At 34.7% G+C, this 17,893-nt stretch overlaps 3 protein-coding genes and 2 non-coding genes across 5 annotated transcripts; 2 read left to right on the top strand and 3 right to left on the bottom strand.

The window, feature by feature from the left end:
- The first annotated feature begins 793 nt into the window (after positions 1 to 793).
- Positions 794 to 865, top strand: TRNAD-GUC. The gene has a single exon. It is a non-coding gene; the product is annotated as a tRNA-Asp (tRNA).
- A 284-nt stretch (positions 866 to 1,149) lies between these two features.
- On the bottom strand, positions 1,150 to 2,856 carry LOC112171318 (pectinesterase 2). The gene is made up of 4 exons (XM_024308523.2): positions 2,253 to 2,856; positions 1,956 to 2,162; positions 1,605 to 1,843; positions 1,150 to 1,501 (listed from the first exon to the last, which is right to left on the bottom strand). The coding sequence occupies exons 1-4, from the start codon at positions 2,754 to 2,756 to the stop codon at positions 1,336 to 1,338; spliced, it is 1,116 nt and encodes a 371-aa protein (XP_024164291.1). The 5' UTR covers positions 2,757 to 2,856; the 3' UTR covers positions 1,150 to 1,335.
- A 1,265-nt stretch (positions 2,857 to 4,121) lies between these two features.
- Positions 4,122 to 4,195, top strand: TRNAV-CAC. The gene has a single exon. It is a non-coding gene; the product is annotated as a tRNA-Val (tRNA).
- A 2,105-nt stretch (positions 4,196 to 6,300) lies between these two features.
- On the bottom strand, positions 6,301 to 8,000 carry LOC112171327 (pectinesterase PPME1). Its single transcript, XM_024308528.2, has 4 exons — positions 7,439 to 8,000; positions 7,134 to 7,340; positions 6,794 to 7,032; positions 6,301 to 6,689 (listed from the first exon to the last, which is right to left on the bottom strand). The coding sequence occupies exons 1-4, from the start codon at positions 7,934 to 7,936 to the stop codon at positions 6,524 to 6,526; spliced, it is 1,110 nt and encodes a 369-aa protein (XP_024164296.1). The 5' UTR covers positions 7,937 to 8,000; the 3' UTR covers positions 6,301 to 6,523.
- Positions 8,001 to 11,284: 3,284 nt separating this feature from the next.
- Positions 11,285 to 13,920, bottom strand: LOC112182510 (uncharacterized protein At1g28695). The gene is made up of 3 exons (XM_024321004.2): positions 13,666 to 13,920; positions 13,188 to 13,565; positions 11,285 to 12,026 (listed from the first exon to the last, which is right to left on the bottom strand). Exons 1-3 carry the CDS (start codon positions 13,795 to 13,797, stop codon positions 11,508 to 11,510), a joined length of 1,029 nt encoding a protein of 342 aa, XP_024176772.1. The 5' UTR covers positions 13,798 to 13,920; the 3' UTR covers positions 11,285 to 11,507.
- Between the last annotated feature and the right edge of the window lie 3,973 nt (positions 13,921 to 17,893).

Consider the following 17,893-nt stretch of genomic DNA (forward strand, 5'->3'; position numbering starts at 1 on the left):
ATTGGTTATAAATTTGATAGAAGTAAATTATTTATTTATTGTTTCAATTCTAAGAAGAACAAGCTCAGTCAAAATTCTAATTTGAACCTAAGCATCTAAATATCTGACATACTTACTGGTCTCCCGTCCAATGGTTCACCGACTCCATAACTATTATTTGATCATCAATGGCTGAAGGCTAAAGTCCTCATCTTGTTTGTGGAAATTAAAATATGAGATGAGTCAGTTTCGCCATTAAAGTAGCGCGATCGGCATCAATAGTGAGACAAGGAATCTGGCCAAATATTCAAATCCAGTACGTGTTCATTGTTCCCAGGAAATAATGGCTCCAAAGATTAAATAATCTCCATGCATGCATGCTTGGTCGTTAGCTAGACTTGTGATTTACTTCAGGGGCCGGCTGAAACAAAATTATAGTTTAATTATAATTTAAACATATAAATTCTTTGGGAGATTTATTAGAGATATTACATTGTGACTTTATATGGTCTTCCAGATAGTTTGTGCATACTGCATATATATAACCAAATAATTAAGAACCATGATGAGATGGTATAATTAAATTCCATGGGCACCAGGGTACGAATCTTAAATGTGGAATGTATTTATTTAGCTGTTCAATCTAGAGATGTATGACTTGAAAATTATCAAATAACTCTATGTTACATCGGTAGAAAATGTTTTAAGTGTGTTTCAATTTGTCTTGCTGAATTAGTATCTATGACGCTAAGATGTAAGCAATTTAGGGTGATAAGGAGTCATAATTCATCTCTCAATGGCTTTCGAACATCGAGTCGTTGTAGTATAGTGGTAAGTATTCCCGCCTGTCACGCGGGTGACCCGGGTTCGATCCCCGGCAACGGCGAATATTTTTGGTTTTTCCTATATCACTGCAAGTTTTGTTTCTTTCCATACCGATTTGAATTATAACCTTCTGTGATTCCAGGTAGCGTAGTTGGTTATCACGTTAGCGGTTAGCCTCATAACATACCAAGTGTCCCCGGTTCGAACCGTGGTTTAGACACTTTATATTTTTTTTATTTTTTTGCTGGAAATAAAAATAAATATGATATTAGCTTTATACATTTGGGACAAGCAGGGGACCAAAAAGACCCAGGTAAAAAAAAAGAGCTTGTGAAACTAGCTAGCTTGGCCTATCATCAGGCCTAATAGAGATTCTTTTTATTAAGATAGGCAAAGATGCATGAATAGGGAGTGCTATCAAACTCAATTATCCCATAAGCATGATTATGCTCTGCTTAGCAATTGTCATGATATGTTACATAAAGCAATTATTTCAAATCATATATAGTTGTGGCTGATGGCTCCAACTATTTAGACCTTTGGATTAGGAGGAGGAAGCAACCATTTGGAACCCTCAATAAAGCCTAGGCTGATGAAAGGTTTGGCGTCTACATCGCTCAGCTCTTTTGTGAATTTCACTCTTTTACTCATGCTTGAACCTGGACCAGTATTCTTGTACTCTCCAAATTGAACTTTGCTGCAAATTTTTACCATCATGTTATAAACATGAAAACAATGTAAAATTGTACCTGAAAAAAAAAAAAACTAAGATGAGAATTTGCTAGCTTAATCCTGCTTACTTGTCGTATTCGGGGTGGAAATTGTCGGTCCATCCTTCTGGCTTGACAACTTCTCCCATGTTGGTGTAGGCAAACAACACCTTGGGAGCAGCTCTCCAAGCCCTGCCCAAATATGTGCCATTGCCGGTCCCGGTTATGTTGCAGTGAACAAATGAGTATCCGTTGTCCTCATCACTTTCCCTTGCCTGTGCCGTTATCACCGTCATTCCGTTGTCCCCTAGCACATGTAAATGTGTGTTCTGTGGTACAAAAAAAAAATGTATCAAATTTGGTATGAGCCAAATGTGAGCCAAAAAAAAAAAGCATAACAAATAAATAGATGATGTTGATGATTCAACTTTACTTGAGTACCAAATAGAGAGATTTTCCTCTTCCGAAGATGAAATCTACAGTTCCTTCAACGTAGCAATCCTTGAAGAAATGATAGCCTTGATCATCACAAAGGGTGTCCTGAAATCCAAACATTTTGCAATTGTACAATGCGGCCTTGGTCCCGAATACCCTCAAGGCAACTGCTTGTGCACCGTCTTTTTTCCCATCCGGCCTAGGTGAGGAATTCTATTAAAAAATACACTACTTCATAATTAAATTTAGAGACGTAATTTTGAATATAAACACAATATAAGAAGAACTTAAGAAAAGAATTACTATGATGTTTAAGTTAACCCCAATGAAGTAGTTGGATTCCACCGTCAATGTAGCACTATAAAGCGTCCCATTATGCTTGGCGGCATTACCATCATATGTCAAATTCGGCATGTTTTGTGAATCCCCAAAAAATGTGACAAATGATTTATTTTTTGGAATTGTTATTTTCTCATTGTATGTACCCCCTCCAATGTATATAATTACACGTTTAGTGTTCCCAGCCGGAATGCTATCAATGGCCTCCGAGATTTTCTTGTAGTCTCCCCCATTTTGCTTGACCTTCACAACTTTGGCATCACCCTTCTCCGCCTTGACAAGGGCAGGGTCAAGCGAGGACTTCTGTTCTGCCAACGGCTTCACATTGTCTTTGACCCACTTGTCCAGTCCGGATTTTTCAGCTGGTATGACTGCATCATCTGCCATGGAAACGGTAGCAGCAAGGAGAATCGTCGTGATCATCATCAGAGCTGCATGGATGGCCAACCATTTCTCTCTTATGACCATTTTTGTTTTTTGGGTGTGTTGTGATTTTTTTATTTTTTATTTTATATATTTTTTTATTTTTAAGAAAACGGTATATGATTAGAGAAAATGACTCAGGTGTAGTGTGATTAGATTATGAATGCAGAGGCATTGCTTTTATAGTTTACAATGCATGAAGTACGTACAATAGATATGATTAGAGAAAAACCAAAAATATGCGAGGGTTGGAGAACTTCTCGGAAACTTGTCTGTCTCAGTTTCTCATTTGAGGTTTAGATTCGTGGGCTCTCAACTACTGTTTGGGTAAAACCGTAAAAGCATAGAACTTGGCTGAAGGCTAGACTCCTCGTCTTGTTTGTGGAAATTAAAAAATGAGATGAGTCATTTTCTTTACTATATATGGCGGGTGAGACGAGAAAATGGCCAAATATTAAGATCCAGGCTTTAGTGTTCCCAGGAAATGATGTGTCCAAAGATTGAATAATCTCTGTAACCCGAAAAAAAAAAAAAATGAATGAATGATGGGGGGAGGATTCAATGCATAGAATAATTTTCATGATGGTGGAGATAGTAAAAACTACACGAGGACCAGGGTACGTAACTTAAATGTTGAATGTCTTTAGTTAGCTATTCAATCTAGGGATTCGATTTGTGGCTGTTTACTGTTAAAAGTTTACTTTGTAAGACGTACTTCAAAATTATGGTGTGTTATTTCGATAGAAAATATGTAAGTGTATTTTAATTTGTCTTTTGGAATTAATTGAATTTTTATCTATGACATTAAGATGTAACTTAGTAATCGAAGGTGATAAGGGCTTATAATAAATTTTGTAATTATAATTGATGTAGAAGCTGTTATTAGAGCAATAAGTCGTTGTAGTATAGTAGTAAGTATTTCCGTTTGTGACGGTGTCATTGACTTGAAAATATTTATGCAAGCATACGTATCATTGTCCAGTATGTGAAATATTATGCTCGAAATTATCATATCTCAAGGAGTAAGTGTTGGATGACTTGAACCTAACCGAGTTGATTGGCAATAAGACACTAAAAGCAAAAAATGAAAAATAATAAAATAAAATAAAATAAAAACTATCAACAATCAAAGAACCGAGTATTGACAATGCTCGACTTAGTTCACATCAAGTTTATTCAAAGCCATTAACTTATAGTATGAAGGTGGATATACACAAATGAGTCGAAGAGAATGTCAGATGCTAAGGAGCATTCTTCACCTAAATTCTATACTCTAGATGCTAATTTAATTTATGTGCAATTTAACTCATGTGCGATCCCGTGAACGGGTGAATGGTTTTGTTTTTTTATTTATATAACTACACATTTTGTAACGATTATATAAATATTGGAGCTAACAGCTATCAAAGAGTCTGGGTGGTGTAGTTGGTTATCACGTTAGTCTCACACACTAAAGGTCCCCGGTTCGAACCCGGGCTCAGACACTTTTTAAATCTTTTTTCTCTTGCTGGAAATAGAAATAATCAAATAAATTTGATATTAGCTTTATAAATTGTCATGATATGTATATAAAGCAACTATTTCAAACCAAAAAAATGGTAAATTACCACAAGATAATTTAGAACATACACTTTTTGAGAAAAAAAGCTGGAAATAGAAATAATCAAATAAATTTGATATTAGCTTTATAAATTGTCATGATATGTATATAAAGCAACTATTTCAAACCAAAAAAATTGTAAATTACCACAAGATAATTTAGAACATAAAGCTCATATGCAGGCCTTATTTTTATGAAATCCATGCGGACATAAATTGATTCATGCGGAAAGTTCAAATCTATTTATTTTTCTAAGCTTTCAGTTAATTATGAAATGACAACAATACTCATTCGTCTTATCTTTTTGATTCTCCGGTTCATCTCTTTGCTAAGTTAGAGAGAGAGAGAGAGAGAGAGAGAGAGAGAGATCAAATAGATCGAGATTGTGTTCTTGATTCAAGACGGAGGGATCAGAGATCCTCACTCCAATCTGTACTTAGATTTGTAGTTGGTTGAGGTCTGTATTTCTCTACTAAATTTGTATTTCTTTGTATGATTTGAAATTTTCTATTTATTGTTAAAAGATCATAGCAAACTGGTCAAACAGTGACACCACTAGAAGCTACTTCATTAAATAATCTATTTACAAATGGTTCTTATGTTACGGTCTGAAAAAAATACCTATGTTGATTGTTTGGATCTGAACGACAATATGTTTATCTTCTGGGTTGAGTTTTTTAGTCAGTTACTGAGGTGCAGCAGAATTTAATAATATATGTCTTTGCATGTTGCCTTGCTATTTTGCTCAAAATTTTCAAGGTGGTTATTGCTTTGAGGTTTGAGTAGAGATTTAATGTTATTTACCATATAACAGTTCAATAACATATTATATTTGTTATCCCTAATAGTTGTCTATGATTCTAAACGGATATTGACAGTCAGTACAATTGTGAATGCTACTAACAGTCAGTACAATTGTAAATGCTACTGACAGTCATTAACAATTCAGAATATTATTATTGAAGGTCAGTAAACTACGTAAATATACTTCTAGTAGAAATATTATTGGTAGTAGGCTTGTTATTGATGGACAATAGCATTTGCAATATTGTTACTAAAGGTCAATAGCATTACATAAATATACTTTTAGTAGAACTATTATTAATTGTCAGTAAAGTTTCATAACAATAAGGGAGTGATATGAGGTTAGTTATATTATACATGGTTATTTTGTTTTGATTTTAGTTAAAATAAAATTGTGCACTATTTACATGCTATCACGTACCTTGTTGAATTACATAGTCATATTCTACTAGAGGTTAGTATAATATATTCAATAGAGTTATGTAATGTTTTGTTTACACCACTAAAAGAGATAAGAATGTATCATCTGTTAGAACTTTTTGCCACAATACTAGGCTATTGTTAATAGATTTACTCAAATCTACTGACGATAAGTAGGATTGCATAACTAGTATTGAGAATCAAGATTAGTCTTAGGTCTAGATTCTACTATTCCATTTGGTTTGCTGTTAGTTGTGAAGTTCAAGTTCTTTCATGATTCAACTTGGTGAATAACTATATCTTCAATTATTGATGTGCAAATTATTTGTGCAGGCCAACATCTTCTGTTCAATTGATTCCCCAAGTCAAAAGTGCTATAGAATATATGCAGGTAAAGTGCATATGTGTTTTATTTCAAAAATTGTCAATTTGATGAGTAGAAAACAGTGAATTCTGTAAGTTTATTATTAATTTAATATTCATCATGTGAACTTCACTTTTCAGAATTTAACATACCCTATGTTTTGGCTTGATGGGAAACATGTTTTCGCTACTTCAATTCAATAATGAAAGCTAGATTATTTTTAGAGATATTAGAAAATTTGAGCTTGGTCTGTGTTTATCCGCTACAATTCGAAACATGTAAATAAAAAAGTTATGACCTGAACAAGATAATTTCAATACTTCAAAATTTATTATTGTTTTGTACTTTTGGTACTGTGGATCAAAAAGTTTTATAGAGTAAAGAAAAGAAATACTAAGAAATGAATTCAGAAAGGAGCAGTGGCATATTATGTAAATATACTAAAATTTATCAAAATTTTGTATTTTCAACCATTTGAACTAACTTCACTGTCCGCACGGAGACCGCTTCCTCCACTTTTGCGCATGGGAAAAAAATAATAACAATTGTAGATAATGGTCATTGGCCCAACAACTGTATTTCAAATCATATACACATGCAGTTGTGGCTATTGGCACCAACTATTTAGACCTTCGGATTTGGAGGAGGAAGCAACCACTTGGAACCCTCAATAAAGCTCAGGCTGATGTAAGGTTTGGCATCTGCCTCGCTCAGCTCTTTTGTGAATTTCACTCTCTTACTCATGCTTGAACCTGGACCAATACACTTGTACTCTCCAAAATTCACAGAGCTGCAAATTTTTACCATCAACATGTTATAAACATGAAGAACAATGTACAATTGTACCCGAAGATGAAAATCAAGATGAGAATTTGCTAGCTTAATCTTGCTTACTTGTCGTATTCGGGGTGGCGATTGTCGGTCCATCCTTCTGGACTGACAACTTCTCCCATGGCGGTGTAGGCATACACCACCTGGGGACTAGCCCTCCAAGCTCTGCCCAAAAATGTGCCCTTGGCGGTCCCCGTTATATTGCAGTGAACAAATGAGTATCCGGTGTCCTCTTTACTGTCCCTTGCCTGTGCGGTTATCACAGTCATTCCGGTGTCCCCTAAAACATGTAAATGTGTGCTCTGTGGTACCAAAAAAATACGTATCAAATTTGGTTTGTGCTAAATATGAACAATAAAAAAACAAGTAAATAGATGATGATGATTCAAGTTTGATTGAGCACCAAATAGAGAGATTTTCCACTTCCGAAGATGAAATCTACAGTTCCTTCAACGTAGCAGTCCTTGAAGAAATGATAGCCTTTATCATCACAAATGGTGTCCTGAAATCCATACATTTTGCAATTGTACAATGCGGCCTTGGTCCCGGACACCCTCAAGGCAACTGCTTGTGCGCCTTCTCTTTTTCCATCTGGTTTTGGCGAGGAATTCTATAAAGACCACAATACTTCGTAGTTAGAGCTAGAGGTAATTTTGAACATAAACACAATATATATATATATATATAATATTTAAGAAAAAAAATTACTATGATATTTAAGTTAGCAGCAGTGAAGTAGTCGGATTCCACTGCCAATGTAGCACTATTCACCGTCCCATATTTGGCGGCATCGCCGGAATATGTCAAATTCGGAATGTTTTTTGAATCCCCAACTAATGTGACAAATGGTTTGTTTTTTGGAATTGTTATTTTCTCATTGTAGGTACCCCCTCCAATGTATACAATCACACGTTTAGTGTTCCCGGCCGGAATGCTATCAATGGCCTCCATGATTTTCTTGTAGTCTCCCCCATCTTGCATGACCTTCACAACTTTCGCACCCTCCTCCGCCGTGACAAGGGCAGCGTCAAGCGACTTTTGTTCTTTGAACGGCTTCACATTGTTGTTGAACCACTTGTCCAGTTCGGATTTTCCGGCTGGTACGACTGCATCACCATCCGCCATGGAAACAGTAGCAGCAAGGAGAATCGTCGTGATCATCATGAGAGCTGCATGGATGCCCATCCATTTCTTTCTTCCGGTCATTTATTTTTTCTATTTTCTTGTCTTTTTTGGTTTTTGGTGATTTGTGTGTTATGATTAGATTATGAATGCAGGGGGCATTGCTTTTATAGTCTACAATGCATGAAATATATAGAACACAATAGATATGATTAGAGGAAAACCAAATATATGTGAGGCTTGGAGAACTTCTCGTCTTTCCTAGTTTCTCTTGTAAGGTTTAGATTTGTGGGGTTTCAAATACTCCCTTTGTATAATTGGTAACAGAAATATACTAGCTATAGCTAGCTAGCCAATTGCTCACAATTGAAAATTGCAAAGCTTCGATAAGAAAAAGAGCAAAATTCAACGTCAAAAAGATAATTATATAGACTTATAGCACAGGCTAGTTAAGACTTAAGGCTAAGTTTGTTATCACTGTGAGAAAAATCTGCTGTAAAATAAGTATTAGACCTACATCTTAGGTATATTGAGTTTATATGAATGCATTTAGTCTTCTTTGTCTGAAAAGTTTATATGAATGCATTTAGTCTTCTTTGTCTGAAAATTATTTATTGATGAATTGTAAATTTTGGAATTTGAATTTAAAATTTAAAATTGAGCTAAAATTGTGATCTAATTAGTGAATTTGAAATTATTTACTTTATTTGGTTCTAAGGGCAAATTGGACTATTAAAAAAAGCAAATAGACCGCGATTAACAAGAAAATATGCACGGACTAGATCTAATTTTTATATAACAAAAAGGACTTGAATCGAATTAACTCTTTATTTTACTGCTGATTATTCTCACAAGGAAAATGATTTGTGGAGATCTTAGGTGTCATGCCATGTCACCTACACACATCAACTATTTGTCAAATCATGCTATGTAACTCTTGAGAAAAATACCATTTTATCATTCCAAAATCTGACTATGTTATTTTGGCTTTCTAAAAAATATTTTAGTTTTTTTTTTTTTTCATTTTTTCTTTTCATTATACTCATGCTTAGATTTCAATAACAATTTTTTTTTCTCCAATCAAGAATAGAAAAATTTCATGTAATTCAGTCAATGGATTTGCACATACATTTGATCACAATAGATTTGCTTAACACATGTATATGAATTCAACCTTTGTTGGATTCTTGTAAATTTTGAAAATATATATAGTGTGAAAAATACATATTCATACGATTATATATATATATATATATTCTTTTGTTCATTTCTTCTAGGTTTAAATGTTATATTTGAGTTTATTTTTTTTATTTTTTTCCCCCATATATTTAGATTGTAGATGATAATTAATGGCTACTACTAATTAACATGAAATTTTTTCTTACCTCTTAATTTAGACATATGTATTTTCCAAAATCAATTTATTAATGCTAGTTTTTTGGATGAAATTTCAATGTTTGGAAAGACAAGTTAATGCCTATTTCTTGACACCTAATTAAATATATTAATACTATTTGGAAAGAAAAATTATTGGAAAGAATTTAATTAAATTAAGAAAAATATTGGTAAAATAATTTGTAGACATATCTCTTAAATTAATACATAATTAACAGCTTATCTTTTTTTTTTCTTCACCTAATTAAATTCATTATTGTAAGTAATTCACCCCTAACATCTAAAAGGAAGTATAAAAGGGTAGAGTTGGTGTTGCACTAGTATGATGTGGCAAGATATATTATGTGAAATTAAAAATAAAATTTATATTTGCTTACATGGCATGACACCTAGGATTTGAGGCCACAAATCTTAGGCCTCATTGAGGCCCTATAAATCTTACCTATAACACCATAATCGATTCTATATTAAAGGTAAGCAAAAACTTCTTACCAAATCTATAATAAAGGTAGCTGCGAATTGAAGATGTCATGTTAGTAAGACATAAAAATGATCTAAGAAGGGAGAAGCCACAAAAAAAAAAAAAATACTAACGTGAAAGAAAAAGCTAGAAATAAACAGAGAAATGAGAAGTATATGTTGGAAATAGGATATGCATGGAACAAGAAGTGGGAAAAAACGATGATTCGTTAGAAACAAAGAGGAGGAAGAAGAAGAAGAAGAAGAAGAAAAAGAAGACAATGTGTGATAGGCAAGATCAAGGAAGAATAATATCTTAATATATATAGATTCATCTTTTGAATTCAATCAAGAAACTAATAATATAAATTAAAGTCAACACATTAAATTTGCTAATTTTACATTAATAAGATTGCAATAATTTAGGATTCCCATTAATATATTGGCTTTTACTGTTTATTGTGCAAAATATATTAAATAAGGGTATGTTAGGAATGAAAAATTTAGGTGTTGAGTCAACATGATAAAAAAAAGAAATAAATCCAATGTGACAGCTGAGTCATAAGACCGCGAATAATAAAAAAATTCATCCGGACTGCATCTAATATAGGCTGTGAGTTTTGGACTTGGATCTAATTTAAATTAGTAGAGTGTTTGGTAATTGCATTTTTAAAATATATATAATCATAAAAAACAGTCGTAATGTGTTTGGTAACTATTAGTGTAGACCTACTGTCACCGTATAAAATAACCAAAATAGACATAGACGCTAAAGTACTTCGGTTCATTACTTCATTTGTTTGGTATCCTATCACTTGGCATGTTAATTAGCTCAATATTACTATCAACGTTTACTTTAGTTTCGATGTACATAGTACAAAATGAAACTCTTATTTCTCTATCTTTGATTCTTTGCAACATATCCAGCAGTGATAATTCGTTAGAACTAGATCCAGAGAGCTTGTAAGTTGTAACAGTCATGATTTAAAACAAAATATGAGATGGGAGCTGGTGAATTGAAAAATCAATTTGGCTACCATCACAAGCTACAGAGCACATGCTATATCTATAAGCATTAGAAGCCTTGGCTACTAAAAGCCGTCATGATATAGCATTAGAAGCCTTGGCTGCTAAAATCAACAAGATTTCACCAACTGAAGAATCATTTCAGATTTCTACTTTGCCCACCTAAAATTATAAGAATAATTACATAATGATTCCAGTGTAGGAAAGGGAAGGTCCATGATCTCAATAAACCCTCTGGAGCCTTTTCTTAAAGAGATATGATAAGATATAAACCCCAGAACTTCAAAGAAAGAAGAAGAATGAAAATTATCAAAGAAAGATGAGCAGCGGACGCTAGATTAATTAGAAGTATCTGAGTTCTGAATTCACACTAATCGCTGAATGAAAAAAGAATTGAAGAGTCACTTTTTATAGGCAAAGAGGAGAACAGATTAATAGGGAGAAGAACGAGTGAAGAAGAGCTGTGAGTGAGAGCCAGAGCGAGAGCGTTGAAGAAAGAATGGGATGGAAGGTGTAAATGCAAAATTCAGTAGGGATATTTCGGGTATAATAAAAATTCATTATATTGTCGCTGCTCCATTGCGTTAAGAGAACGTGGATTTTTAAAAGCAGGTCTCCCCTTTTGCTTCTCATTTCCGCGGCCACAGACCGCGAATTTAAAAAAAAACGTCAATCTTGCAAATTATCCAAACACGTCGGTGGATTAAATTGGTAATTATACACAGTTTTTTTCTCAGAAAACGCAATGCCAAACGGAGCCTACATACATATTAGGTTAACGGTGACGTCTCCAGGAGTTTTGGCAGGCTACATGGTTAGTCCATTGCAAAATCGACGTCTGATTTGAGTTAGTTAAGCTCTTGAACCTCTTCCAGTCGTGAATCACAGCCGTCAGATCCACCACCTTGGCGCTTATTGTGCGGCAACAGTTAGCATGAACGGTTGTGACAGCTTTGAAGTCCCTGCTGACTTCACAAAAGCCACTGAAATAAAGGGTGTCCAAAAACCTCACTCTGAGGCCTAACTCCTTGAAAACACCTTCCCGGATCATGTTGTTTAGAACATCCTGCTCTTTCAATCCGGCGGAGTCGTTTTTCCTGGCGTACCACTTGTCGAATAATGAGATTGTTCTGTTGTTGGACCGCACAATGTAGAAGCCTGAGTTGATGGGGTTGGCTTCAGACCACTGATCGCCATTGAATTGATCAGTACTGATCTGGAGATCTAAGCTATCTATGCTTTGGTTGTACTTGAGCCTTGGAAGTGGATTCCGTAGCCACATTACATCCGCATCCTGTGAATGAAAAGTTGGATTAAAATTTTTAATTTTTAAGTCCATAACCTAATGAGCTTGAATTGAATTCATCTACAATATAACCAGAATGATATCAACAAGAAAGAAAATGTTTTTAAAAATCTAACCGCGCTTATATTGTTCTTTTAGATTGTCATTTTGAAATCATTAACCAAACTAGTTCTTTTTTAAGATCGAGTTAGAGTGATGTCTAATCTTACAACATAACATTCTCGATATCTATTATAGCTAGAAGAACAAAATGTTTCAAGAATGTGTTACATATGATTCTACACAATAAAACGTCAAATTCTTTTATCATTAATCACTCTATGAGGTACAACCCATATCTCACATCCTCCACGGAATATTTGGTGACTTTTCACAACTTTTATTTTAAGTTTCTATAAATAATTGTCATCGGATTTTGCGTAAAAAGGCTTATTTTTTGAGCAAATTGAGGTTAGCAAAACTTGACCAAAACTTGTTATCTAGAAATAGGCATATTTTTCCTGGACAAGTGACCTCTATTGTATATCATCCTAAGACCATTAAAAACTGTCCCTTTAAGTGAGCAATACCTATACGATAGCATAAGGAATATATGAATATACATTACACTAAACATAGTATAAGAGGTCATGCAATAATGTCTATGATCCATTATACATTTCGCCTGACCACTAGTTAATGATGTGAATCTAAAATTTTGCCCACGATTGTAGGCCAACTATTCACAATAGTAATTGATTTTGACTTTGGTGACAGTAAGTTGTTAGACAATTGATTAGGCGTGATCTTTTCTCGTTGAATATATGTCAAGAAATTTATGGCACGTTTACTTAATTAGAATAGAAAATAATCATGAATCGGAGACAAATGAAATAGAAGAAGAAAGGAATCGGTATTGATTTCGGATGATTGATTCATAAACCCATCTCTCCCTTTTGTAATCAAATTCCTGAGTATTCAGGAATCGATTCCTGATAAGAAGGTGAGACCTACATCCATCCATTCCGATTCCTTCATGTGTTAGTAAACACATGTATTCTTTTACCCGGAATCATTCCGATTAGTAAACGAATGAATGTTTTTACCCTTAATCATTCCCTCCCATTCCAAGTTAGTAATCATTCCAATTAAACTAAGAAATAGACTCACCGTGAATATGAAACTATAGCCTTTCTTGAGCGTTTCTCCGAGAAAGAGAGTTCTCCTCCACATCATCTTGATAAAATCTTGAGACATGTACACTTCCTCAGCATCAAAATCGACTCCGGCCGTCTCAAGCTTGTAGCAGTGAAGATGGAGAAACTTGCAGCGTTCAAAGGATGTTTGATCGGCCGCCACAAGAAGTAGGTGATTAATCAAGTTCCTTGTGTCTTCTCCAAGCCAAAAACCGTCTAAAAACAAGTCAAGCATGGACTTATCGCCTTCTACATAGGCTTTGTTTATAATCGCAATGATCACAGTCTTGTTTTCCATGGAAGCCTCAGACAAAGCTGATTCAAGAGCATCGCTCCTGCTCGTGTCATTGACCTATATATAAATCATAAAGATGATTAGATTGAATTATTGAAAATTTGAAACAAGACACAAAAATGATAATCAGAGATTAAGATGCTTAAGCATAACTTACCTGTTTAGAGGTTTGACATATTTGGCGGGCAAGAAAGAATGGATTGGATCCGTTCGAGCTTTGATTGAACACGAACAATACTAAACCAGCAAATATCAGAAGGAAGAATTTTGCAAACTGTTTACTTTCCATGCTTTGCTTGTTATTTAAGGTGTGATGGGAACTAGCAAGGTTCTTATAAATGAAAGGTCTTCGGCCATATATTGGAGATTCATTAGGCCTCCGCACCCATGAAAACTGGAATAAACTGACCAAGGCAAGCAATATGCGTGATTCATAGCTAGTTAGGCATGATTTTGGTGAATTAATTAATTAAGTTTAGAGTTTGACTAGGCATGTGTTTCTTGCGTACGTACGTATTCCTTCTCCAACTCATCTTTTATCTTTACACTCTGTCAAATAGAGTAACAGACTCTATTGAAAAAATAAATAAATTATTTTACCTATTAAAAATTGACTAGTAACCACCCCAACTAGACACAGATTTAGATCGTTGTCCGGTCCTTTGCATATCAAATTAAAGACCCCCCTTTTTTCCCTATTTGTATTGTTTACTTTGTCGCTCAGATAAATAACCGTAGTAATTTAGGATAAAACATTAATAACCTATTCAATGACCTATTTAATAACCGCAATCTAATAATTTCTTAGACTTAATTAAATATGGATATCCGTTTACTAGTAAAGTTGAAAGTCTGAAACATTCAGAACAATTAGACCTATTACAATTAATATTCAATAAATTAGGGTTTTATTTATTTTTTATATTATTTTTGGTCATTATTCCTCTTTTTATTAAGGGGAATATGACTATGTTTATCTTCTTCCTTTTTAGGGAAATTCGTTCAAACAGTGTCTGAACTTTTCCAGACTATTAATTTTCATACCTATACTTTGAAAAATGTCATAATGGTACCTGAAGTTTTGGCCCCGACCTAATTTCTGTACCTAGCAACAGTAAAGTCGTCAAGAGCGTTAAATTTTGAGGGGTAAATCTGGAACTTCAGGTATTCTCAAGGGAAAATCTTCTAAACAGTGTCTGAACTTTTCCAGACTATTAATTTTCATACCTATACTTTGAAAAATATCAAAATGGTACCTGACGATTTAAGCCCGACCCAATATTCATACCTAGGAACAGTAAAACGGTTGACTCCGTTGAACAGTACCAGAAAAGTATGCCAATAACTACCATGCCCAATACGAGATTCAAATACCAATATCAACATGGTATACCTAGATCTAAATATTCATATACCCGTATCCAGAAGAACTCAGGAAGATCGGCGTACGATGCCAGACCACCGCCAACAGCCGTGCTCAGACCTATACTTGATCGGAACCCGACCTTCATCTACATCGACGACCTGAATTCGGAATCGTCCTCCGACACCCCAGAACCTGACTTAGGGTCCCGCGTCAAGGCTGTCTAGCAGATTGCCCAAACTACGACATCCCGTTTTGACAAAGATCGGAATCGCTTCGCCATTCCATTTCCGACAGAGATCGGACCCAGACTTGACCCAAAGTGGAATTACCAAAATTTCAGATTCCTTTGCTATCAGACTCGTCGGATTCCAACCTAAAGCATTGAAATTTCCTTGCGCATCCACCCGAATAATCTCCATGATTCCAATTATCTGGTGAACTAGGCTTAAAACCGAGCAAACACTTGCAAACCAAACCATTTTTGCTGTTATAGCTACCAAAATTTCCACATGCATCTACCTAATCACGACTTTTCTTTCCTTCTTCTCTATTGTCTTCTCCCAAACCCATCAAAAAAAGAAAAATTGAAATTGATTTCAGCTGCAAATAATTGAATTTGATTTTTTGGATTGTGGGTTTTGGGATTTTTGATTGAAATCGAAGCAGAGAAGATGCTGGAGAAGATCGCGTTGCTGGCGAAGCCATCACTGAGAGGGAATAATTGGGTGGTTGATGCCTCACATTGTGGATTCGATCTGTAATAGCGAATTCCAACATATCTTCTAGTACCAGAGCTTCTGTTAGGAGTAAAGAACCTGAGTTCAATTTTTTCTCCTGATAGAAAACTGAGGTAGGTAGCTGAGTTCTGCGGCTCTCAACTGAGGTAAGACGAAGACCTTTGACTTCGAGGTCTAGGGGGCAATATTTGAACCCAACGGTAGTTATTGACATACTTTTCTGGTACTGTTCAACGGAGTCAACCGTTTTACTGTTCCTAGGTATGAATATTGGGTCGGGCTTAAATCGTCAGGTACCATTTTGATATTTTTCAAAGTATAGGTATGAAAATTAATAGTCTGGAAAATTTTAGACACTGTTTAGAAGATTTTCCCTTGAGAATACCTGAAGTTCCAGATTTACCCCTCAAAATTTAACGCCCTTGACGACTTTACTGTTACTAGGTACGGAAATTGGGTCGGGGCCAAAACTTCAGGTACCATTATGACATTTTTCAAAGTATAGGTATGAAAATTAATAGTCTGGAAAAGTTCAGACACTGTTTGGACGAATTTCCCTCCTTTTTAATAAAACTATGTTTATCTTTTTTTGAGAGAAAATTAAGTTCACAAAGAAAGCAAAAGTCTTGTTGATTTCTGAAAGGTTTTGGGCCTACTCCTAAAAGGTGGGCGTACTTTGGGGTGGTAGCTTATTTTGTTTTACAATAGGTTGTGTTAGAGTACTCTAAGGAACGACTTTTTTTTACGACCCCTTAAAAGTGTGTTGTATTTGTACTGCTTGCTGAACTTCCAATACAATGTTGATATTTTTGGCCAGAAAAAAAATATTCAATAAATAAATTAATAACTTCTATTAAATAATAATCCTGGTTGGTGAATTAATTAATTGGGGTTAGAGTTATAGTTTGAGCGGAAGTAGTGCTTTTTCCCGCTTTGGCTAAGACTTGGACGATGATGTACGAAATTATGTGTTTTCTAATTTCTTCTTGCCTTATGCCAAGTTGCCAACAAATCTCTATCTTTATAACACTTTTTCAAATACAGTAATGGACTTAATTGAAGAAAATCCGCTAAAAAGTATTAATGCACCCTTTATCAGTTTATCAAATCTTTAGGGTTGGACGAATTATTCGAAGACCATCGGTAGGTGCTGGGTAAACACTGGGGATTACCCTTTTCAATACACTAGGGATTACATATTTTTATCCAATTGTGAGTGAGTCATTGTGCTACGTTACCTATTTTTATCTTTTTGTGGATTGACACCCATATTCTATCCCAAAAAAAGAAGAAAAGGAATTCAATTAAATTAAGATACTTACCTACCACGCTAGTTGCCAAATATCTCCTTTTTTTTTCTTCACAAAGATAGCCAAACCCCCTATTAGGTTGCCAACCCTGACCAAATTAAATGTGTGCTGGTAAATCAGAAACTTGACAAAGAGGGTTCCTAGGATTCTAATATCTGACCCTCTAGGTTTAGAGTTGGCCTCGGCTCGTCGACCTTCCAACTGCCGGAGCAATCCCAACCCTAGCTATTACCCCATTTAGTACTACATATACATGATGTAATGCTTGTTTGTCAATCATGCAGTACATATCGGTTGGTTTAAATGTATATTTTACCAAAAGCAAAAACAAATGCATATGTGATGCCATAGGTTAACAATATTCTACGTTTAACTGAAAGATCGGAACGTACCTTTCACATTTTCAATTTCCAGTAACATCGGTGTGGCCGTTAAAGTGTCGTAATGTCATGCTATATCAGTGAATGATCTTATGCAGAGACTCATCTCCTACCATATGCCAAGCAGATCTCTCATGATCAGTCGAACATTACTATGCCAGTTAGGGCATGGATAATGAATGCTATTCCATGTCACCTGGATATATGCGTTTTTTTTTTCTTCTCAAAAAAGAAGAAGAAAAAGATATATAAGTTTTTTGAATATACATTATAGTGATTTCCCTATATTTGTAAGAGTAGTTCTATATACACAACCCTTCTTTCTAAATACACATCCCTATGTCTCTCAATTTTTTTGGAAAAATTAAATTCCTTTAAGACCCTTACAATAACTGGAAAAAAAAAATGATGTTGTGTTGACGATGACGGAGGAACCCTGGCCAACAAGGATGCATATTTTCTTTTTCCACTAAACCCTATCTTAGATATTTAGATTATTTTGTTAAACTTCTGTCATTATTCTAGGTCTTCTTCCTTACCCACCTTAAACGTTAAGGCTTCTTTATCAAATACATACATTGTTAGTTCTGTT

Source organism: Rosa chinensis, chromosome 1 (assembly GCF_002994745.2).
Source record: "Rosa chinensis cultivar Old Blush chromosome 1, RchiOBHm-V2, whole genome shotgun sequence".
NCBI classification, from domain to species: Eukaryota; Viridiplantae; Streptophyta; class Magnoliopsida; order Rosales; family Rosaceae; genus Rosa; species Rosa chinensis.